Source organism: Lupinus angustifolius, chromosome LG17, assembly GCF_001865875.1.
Source record: "Lupinus angustifolius cultivar Tanjil chromosome LG17, LupAngTanjil_v1.0, whole genome shotgun sequence".
NCBI lineage: Eukaryota > Viridiplantae > Streptophyta > Magnoliopsida > Fabales > Fabaceae > Lupinus > Lupinus angustifolius.
The window spans coordinates 13,205,083-13,213,947 of record NC_032025.1 but is presented as its reverse complement, the minus strand read 5'-3'; the positions used below and the strand labels follow the sequence as shown (position 1 = coordinate 13,213,947).

At 36.2% G+C, this 8,865-nt stretch overlaps 1 protein-coding gene across 4 annotated transcripts; it reads left to right on the top strand.

Moving 5' to 3' along the window:
• Positions 980-8,333, top strand: LOC109331528 (zinc finger CCCH domain-containing protein 18-like). 4 transcript variants are annotated; one of them, XM_019566078.1, is made up of 15 exons: positions 980-1,988; positions 2,624-2,720; positions 2,942-3,023; positions 3,109-3,281; positions 3,654-3,730; positions 3,844-3,900; positions 4,014-4,170; positions 4,250-4,401; positions 4,575-4,739; positions 4,838-5,137; positions 5,340-5,381; positions 5,540-5,789; positions 5,993-6,112; positions 6,410-6,476; positions 7,676-8,333. In XM_019566078.1, the coding sequence occupies exons 1-15, from the start codon at positions 1,823-1,825 to the stop codon at positions 8,327-8,329; spliced, it is 2,559 nt and encodes an 852-aa protein (XP_019421623.1). In that variant the 5' UTR covers positions 980-1,822; the 3' UTR covers positions 8,330-8,333. The 4 variants fall into 4 exon arrangements, with proteins under 4 accessions (XP_019421623.1, XP_019421622.1, XP_019421621.1 ...); XM_019566077.1 differs by having other exon boundaries at positions 7,670-8,333; XM_019566076.1 differs by having other exon boundaries at positions 6,398-6,476.

The following is an 8,865-nucleotide window of genomic DNA, read 5'->3' as shown; positions in this document are numbered from 1 at the left end:
TAAATCAATGCTGAGTTTTTTCTCACATTGGACCTACAAAATGTTAGGACCAACATATGGAGTGTGTAATTGTCTCTCTCATTATATATTATTCTTAAGAATAAACTATTGTCTCTTGACCTATTAATGTGACTTTACTCTACTAAAACAATGTTTTTATTGGTAATCATTCAAAATAACATAGTACTTTTTTATAAAAAAACTTATTTATGAGGCTTACCAGTATAAACCATAAGGTGGACGTGGATAACATTTGAGTAGCCCGAATATAAGCCAATCTTTTTAACTCGTCCCAGAATGAGCACATTACCCAATTCAATTTGAACCGAAAACATCAAATAGCACATTTTAATTTTCAATTCCACCCGACTCAAATAATAATTTCTAGAAGAGTACAAATTATTTTTTTAGTATAATATGGTGGGATTAGGGATGACAAAAAATCCGACCCATGGGTACCCGTAGAATATCCACAACGGGTACCCATAATAATAGCTTATGAGCGGAAGTGGGTTTTGTGATACCCACCCTCCTGGTAACCGCAAATTTATATATTTAGTTTTTATTTAAATTTTTATATATATTTATTATTATTTCAGATTATATATCATATATTTTATTATTTTATAATAAATTACACACATTTGACTATATCATAATTTTATCATATAAATATCATATTATTCATGTAACAATTATTTTACATATTGATCTTACAAATTATATAAAATATATAATTAAAATTAAAAACTCATTGGGTACCACAAATATCCGCTACCCACATAGATACCCACAAATATTATAAGTTTGAGCACGAGAAAGCACTACTCGCACCCACTCACGCCCGTTGCCATCCTAAGTGATCTAATTTACATGATTAAAAATGGAAGAGATAATAATTTAGAAAAGAAAAGAAAATATAAGAGTTGTGGGACCACACAAAACAAGTAGAAGAATGTGGGGTATTATTAGGGTTATATTGAAGCTAGCCATTCAAAACAGATAGTAGAAGAAAGCAAGTAAAAACTCCATAACTTACAAAACCCACCACGCTTTTTTCTCTCTACCTTTTCCTTCTCTTCAATTCTCAATTTCTTCTTCTCTCTCACACAAAACTTTCACAACCCTAAACCTAATCAACATCATCATCATCATTATTCACACACGATCTTCGATTTTCTTTGCTGCTCTAACAATTGCTTCAGATTTCAATCCAAGCTTCTCGATTTCAAGGTTTGCTCGTTGTTCTCACTGTTCGTCGTTGTTACAAGCTTTAATCGCTACTGGTCAGAGATCTTCGCTTTGAATACGAATTGGAAGCTTCAGGCATCGGATTGAGTTTATTACTGAAGGAACAAAACAAATCTACTTGATTCGATTGATTCTGTTGCGGACACACTCCTCTGAAACCCTATTTTTGGTTACTATTTGGGGAAGGAATCACAAGTTCTGGATTCGCTTGATTTTTTCTCACGCGGATTGTGTTTTATCTGAAGGAATCTGAATTCTATGGATTTTGGATGCGTTAGGGTTCTGTGCTGACCAAGACGAAGATTTGAAGAATTGTAGGAGTGTTCCCAGCTTCGTGGTGGTTGGCTTTGTTCGATCTTATCCTTAGAAAAAAACTAGAAAAGAGAAAAGTGAAAGAAAAAAATCTTCAATATATTGTACTGTTTAATTTGTTTGGAGTTTTAATATTTCAAAGGCCTATTATTTTATTACATTTCATTTTCAAAGGCCCTTTTGATTATTTTTGTTCTTGTTATATTGCTTCCGTGTTGATTTTTTTCTTATAGATAAGAGAAAAGAGAAATATATCACCATGGCGGTGTATTATAAATTTAAGAGTGCAAGAGATTATGATTCAATTTCCATGGATGGTCCTTTCATCTCTGTTGGTACTTTGAAAGAAAAAATATTTGAAACCAAGCAATTAGGGAGAGGTACTGATTTCGACCTCGTCGTCATCAATGCCCAAACCAATGAAGGTTGGTTCTGATTTTTCTTAAATAAGCTATTCTCTTTGAAAGTAGTGGTTTGGGACGTTAATAAGAGTCTGGGTTTTTTTAGCTTAATTGTAAATTTAATAATAAGCACGTTTAACATATTCAATGGCTTTGGGGAGGGAGTTCATGGTTAACCTTTACTGTGTTTATCATGCACCCGATAAAGCTACAACTTATTACCGACACTCTCTGCCATTGAAGATTGAACTGAAATTGGCTTCATTCAAAACTTACCATCCACTTCTCCATAAAATGCTCCTCTGAAGTAAGTTTTTTATGAAGTAAGCAAGTCCTTGGGTTATTTTAGAGAGTCGAGATCTCTCTGTGTTTTATTAAATCAAAGATAAATTAGCCCTACTTGCTCACTTTATAGATATAAGCTTATATTAGAGGAGCCTAATCCCACTCTCATATATAAAAGAAAAGGAAGGTAAATAAAATACTCTTAAATTAAAAGGAATAGGATGATAGTCAGTGTTTTCAGATGTAGTTATATTTGCAGGAACTACAGACGCCCAACTTTGCGAGATTTCTAGCTTGGCAGTTCATATATATTTGGCTTCATGAATAGCATAGTTACATTGTTTTATAGTTGCTCTTTATCTTTGGAATTTCAGAATATCTTGATGAAGCAATGCTGATACCTAAAAATACCTCAGTGTTAGTTGGTCGGGTTCCAGGACGGGCACGTCTGCCAATTGTCACTGAAATACAGTACTATCTCAAACCTTTAATCTCGTCACTGTTGTTAGAATTTTTCCCATTAATCATGCATTTTATGTATGCTCTTTAAAATGGGTGGGTCATCAATTTGTCATTCCGTTGTCTATATTCTCCCCATACCATAGTTGCTCAATCTTTCCCAGACATTACGTTCTTCAATTGTGAGATAAATTATGTGTTATTGAGTTGCAACTGTCTTTTGTTTTGTGCAGGCAAAAGCCTGAAAATAAGACATCAGAAACTGAACCTGATAACAATAGCTTTCTAGTTGCTAATGCATCTGCCATGAAATATGTAAGTCCTTAACTCTTTTTCCATTTTTATTATATACAATTTGGCTACATTCCCAGGAAAGTAAACAGTTCATACCACCTGACAGATTGAGGATATGGACTGGGATGAGTTTGGCAATGATTTGTATTCAAATCTTGATGCACTGCCTGTCCAATCAAGCAACTTTATTCCGGAGGCTCCTCTGACTAATAATGCCGATGAAGACCTAGACAGTAAGATTAAGGCTGTGGTTGATACTCCAGCGTTGGATTGGCAACGGTGAGTAGAGTATTCCCTTTTGTTTAGGTCGTTAGGTGTGTTGTCTGGTGCATGCAATCTGCATAGAATGACATAACTATGTTGAATATAAATAATAGCTATATTGAATGTAAACAAATTTGATACTAACTCTTTCCAGCCTGCAAGAATGGGCATTGCAATCTCTTCAGAAGGGAATAGGGACTCCCCATCTTTTGAACCTAGACACTTGTATTGGATTACTTGTTCCATGTTTTCTTCCCTACCGTTCTATGAATCCTCATTATGCATAAAATTTCAAACTACATACCAAATGTTCTTTCATACTTTTTGTGACAAAAAAATACTTGTTTCCTTTATGATTTTATGTTTTTCTTTTACTTTGGTATGCAGTCAAGGATCAGATTTTGGTGGTGGTAGAAGTTTTGGAAGGGGTATGGGAGGACGGATGGGGGCTGGGCGTGGTTTCGGTAATTTTCTTTGCCTATTCTACACATTTTCAGTGACTGGCTACTTTGAGTACAATATATGAATATTAATATGTTGGTTGATGAACTAGTGCTTACTTGCTGATGTCTAACAGGGTTGGAGCAGAAGACACCTCCACAAGGCTATGTGTGTCATAGATGCAAGGTGCCTGGTATGTTAATGCTTCTCAGACTTTTAATCTTTGTCTGCTTGCTTGCCGATTGCGGGATCCTGGATAGTAATGCTGGTTTGCTTACCTTAACTATCTCCCTTGCTTTTATTTAGGACATTTTATTCAACACTGCCCTACAAATGGCGATTCAAATTTTGACATCAAAAAAGTCAGGCAACCTACTGGTATTCCACGATCAATGCTGATGGTTAACCCACAAGGTTCATACGCTTTGCCAAATGGTTCAGTAGCCGTCTTGAAGCCAAATGAGTGAGTATATCTCATTTCTTCCTGTCCATTTTTTTACATGTAGGCATGAAGTAGAGTTTCACCTTTTGCTTGAAAACAGAGCTGCTTTTGAGAAAGAAATGGAAGGGATGCCAACATCAACACGTTCTATGGGGGATCTACCTCCTGAGTTCCACTGCCCCTTGTGCAGTGATGTGATGAAAGATGCCGTGCTGACAAGCAAATGTTGTTTTAAAAGCTTCTGTGACAAATGTATGTTTTTTATATCATTGTTATTCATGGTTTTCTGAGTTCCTCATTAGGTACAATCAGAATATTTTAGATATTTCAATGTTATTTCCCTTTTGTATTTCATTCCTGAAGTATTGTATAAAAAATAAATATCTTGTTTTGAATTTATGTAATTTCATTCTGAAAATTTTCAGGTATTAGGGACTACATTATCTCAAGGTCCATGTGTGTATGTGGTGCAACAAATATTCTTGCTGATGATCTTCTGCCAAATAAGACACTGAGAGACACTATTAATCGTATATTGGAGTCAGGCAATAGCAGTGCTGAAAATGCTGGGAGCACTTTTCAAGTTCAAGGTTCTTGAAACTACACTGATGTGACTCTTGTGTGGACTACTAATGGCTATAAATTTGTTAATATGTACAATATTTTTTTCTATATGTTGATTTTCCAGATATGGAATCTACTCGCTGTCCACAGCCTAAGATACCATCTCCAACCTCATCAGCTGCATCCAAGGGAGAACTAAAGCTTTTACCTGTTAATGAAGGAACAGCAAATATACAGGAAATAGCTGATAATATGAAGGCTGTTTCTGCTCCACAACAGACATCCGGGCAAGTAAGGATCTCCAGGGCTGCTGATGTATCTGAAGCTACTCACGAGTCAATGAGTGTAAAGGAACAAACATCACAAGGGAATGCTCGACGGGTTGAGGAAGAGGTGCAGCAAAACTTGGTTCCTACTGAGGCAGGTAATGCATTGTTGCTATGCATGTTGCTTTTCCTTTTTCTATATTTTTTTTTGGGGTGGGGTGGTGTAATGTTCTAGTAGTTATTCGTGTGCTTCTTGGATATTTTATAACACAAAAGCACCTATATTTGGACCAGCACAAATCTGTTTTATTTGTTTATTTTCTGTTTAGGACAATCTCAATTGATTTTTTTTACTTTCAGGGAAGAAAAAGAAGAAGAAGAAAATCCGTTTGCCCACAAACGGTAAATTCTATTCTGCCTCTACCCTATATATATGATCGAGTCTATGACATCTATCTATAATTTCTTAGATCTGGTTCTGCATCTTGGAACATTTATGGACAAGAACATTAAAGAAGCTTTTACCCCTAGTATTGGTATTAATTTTATTCATCTTGCAGATTTGCAGTGGAAAAACCAACATGACTTGGCAGTTGAGAACTATATGATGCCAATGGGGCCCCCTGCTGGGTATAATTCATATTGGAATGGCATGCAACCTTGTATGGATGGATTTATGGCACCATATGCTGGTCCAATGCAAATGATGCATTATGGTCTTAGCCCCCTGGACATGCCATTTGCAAGTGGCTTTCCACCAGACCCCTTTGGCATGCAGGGTTACATGATGCCTCCTGTTCCACCTCACAGGTAAGTAAATGTGTTTTTGGGAAAATCAAAAGTTGGCTCTTCATCAACTATCCTCACGCCCATCCTCACAAAAGTGCCCAGTGTATTTTATCTTATTGGTGCTGCTTTGGGAGGGGTTTGTAGTGCATGTTTATCAGATTGTATATGTTTATACATTGTTCTTTAGAGAGCCAAATTTTAATATATTTTTTTAATATGTTTAGGGATCTTGCTGAGTTCAGTATGGGGATGAATTCTCAACCTCCGGCTATGAGTAGAGAGCAATTTGAAGCTCGGAAAGCTGACCTGAGGAGGAAGCGTGAAAATGAGAGACGGGGTGGAAGGTAAGTACAACTGGAATCACTCTTGGGTGGCTGTGTCACGCTCTATGTGTGGTTATAAATATGAATTACTTTTAACTTAATAAGTCAAATATTTGGTACCACTGTTAACTAGTCTAATGAATTTAGTTTCATCCCTTTTTTACTCCTCATAGAAAACATGCTATCAATGAATGGCCTACGATATCATGGTTCTTGTTTGTTTTGATTTTATGCAGTTTAGTTTGACTTTTCTCCATTTTTTGTTCCTAATTCTTTGCTAATGTGCTCACTTCCTTGATGGAATAGGGACTTATCCAGGGCTCGAGAGTTTGTTGATAGGGAAGTGTTCATTGTTGGGAATGGTTCTTCAATGAAGTCAAAAACCGTACGTGCTTTTAATTGTCTTCTATGTTACATTTACTTTTTTAGATTTTTCTACCGAAAGTTTGGCCACAAAACCTCAAGCTTGCAAAAGAACACCGATTGCACTAGATAATCTCACTTATTGTTGCAGTTTCTTAAATTATAGTAGTGTGGCAACTAATTTAATTGCTTTAGCCTCATTATTGATAAGATTTGTTTATCAAGTGATCATGAAATGACTAAGGGGAACTAAGCATTGGGTTTGAAGTGAAAATATGATAAACTATGCATTACATGATAATGATGCAGTGCTTTATTAAATTCAAGCTGGAAGCCTCATCGTGGTATTTTTTGTTGAGACTAAGGTTTATGGACGATGCTTTGAACCGTATAACAGATTTGAATCATTAAATAGCTTAAATTTGTCTTTGCGATTTTAAAGCACCTGTCAAGGGCTGTAATTGGATGAGTTCAGAATTGTTGTTGATTCATGAATGGGCTTAGGCCTCTTCGACTCGTGCTATAATAATAAAAAAATAATATGTAAGCGAAGTACTGTTTTTTTATCTGGTAAACCAAACAATTCGTGTGGGTTAAAAAACACTTCCATTCTTGAGAAAAACGTGTGTTAAATCTTGGTATTTTGCATGGTTGCTTACATTATTTTTAATAGAGTTATTATTCTTTTAATGATTAAAATTCTATTTCTTTGGAAGCTCAAAAAAGGGTTATATTCTGGAAGAAAGCAAACTTGTGAAATTTTCCGAAAATGTCCAGACTAAAGAAGTTTTCGGAGATGTGATTTTCAATAGCTAGAAAGCATGGTCCAAATAATGATGACTTATCATGTCTTAAAATTTTAACCAAGAAGAAATTGCATTTTTTTCGTTATGGTTTCATTCAATGATTTAAGTGGTCTTTAAGTTGCATTATATTTTGGTCGTGTCATATTTCTTTCCTGTGAATGTAAATATAAATATAAATAAATAGCATAAAATAGAATTTAGATATAAATATGTAAAAAATGTAAATTGTAATAGGATAGTACATTCTGTGTGCGTCTTGGGAAGAATATTGTTTTTAATTTGTTACAACTTTAGCTTGTAGTAGAATAGCATTAAAAAATACTCTAGAGTCAAAGGGGTAAATAGATTAATTACAAATTTAATTTAATTTAATTCCTGTTTATATAAACATTTGCGATTTCCATTTTTGGTGCAGAAGTCATCAATTCCACCACCGTCATCAAGTAGCAACTACCATCCCCAGCGTCACCGTTCAGAACGGTTATCACCTGATAGATCTCGTTCTCCTCCAACCCAAACAGAACCTCCACCCCCACCTCCTCCTAAGAGAAAATCCGATCGAGAACGCGAACGTTCTCGTGAACGAGACTTTGACCACGATCACCGAGACAGAGATCGTGACATCCATGGCCACGAACGTCACCACCGCCGTCATCACCGCTCTGAATCCTCATCCAGAAAATCAACTGAACCACTCACCAAAACAACCACCTCTTCCATCGCAGCAGCAGCCGCAGCGGAACGGAAGCATAAAACGAGTGTGTTCTCGCGCATAAGCTTCTCTTCTGAAGAGGAAGTCTCTAAGAAGAGAAAGGTCTCCACCGCTCCTTCTTCCACTACAGTAACACCTTCCGCTGTAGCCACAGCAACTGCTAGTGCCTCCACCGCGTCTCTTAAGGCACCGATCTCGAATAGCTACTACGGAAGCAGCAGAAAGAGTAACAGCGTGGACTACGAATCTAGCGACGATGAACGACATTTCAAACGCAGGCCGTCCAGGTACGAGGCGTCTCCGCCGCATCCACCACCTGCCGATTATAGAGGAACAAGGGAGCGCAAGCACCGGTGAGAATTGAATTATGAAAGGAACGAAATTTCTCAAGAGTTGCTGTGCTCACGCGCTAGCGGCAGGAATGAGGATGATACCAAGGCGCATTGGATTACTGACACGGTAATCTTATCAGGGACCAACATCTGTGTAACACTTCATATATTCATTCTGACAAACATGAATAAATGCACTAAGTGATATACATTTTACTTTTACCAAAGAAGATGCCCTTCTCACCTAAATGAACTGCACTTTTTTCTTAAGCTTAGGGACCAAATCAAAAGTTATTGGATGGCATTTTTAAGCTATTATTATTCTGGTTTCATTCAGATCAATCAATATAACGTTTTGTTTCTGATTTAACCTTCTTTTCTAAGTTTGCAATCCTTCACTCAACGTATTTCCTTCCTTTTGGTTGTTTATCCTTTTCGTTATAATGATATTATACTTTTATTATCTTACTTTATATAAAGCTAAAACATTCTATAACTACCTAATATGATGTAATTTCTTATTGCCTATTTTACCCTTCTAATTAACTATTATTACAATAT

Bases quoted from the DNA above. Each gene is read 5' to 3' on its own strand.
- LOC109331528 (XM_019566075.1), top strand. From the start codon at position 1,823: ATGGCGGTGTATTATAAATTTAAGAGTGCAAGAGATTATGATTCAATT. The intron at 3,282-3,653 runs GTGAGTAGAGTA...TTTGGTATGCAG, and splicing joins CCAGCGTTGGATTGGCAACG to TCAAGGATCAGATTTTGGTG. The intron at 5,382-5,539 runs GTAAATTCTATT...TTCATCTTGCAG, and splicing joins AATCCGTTTGCCCACAAACG to ATTTGCAGTGGAAAAACCAA.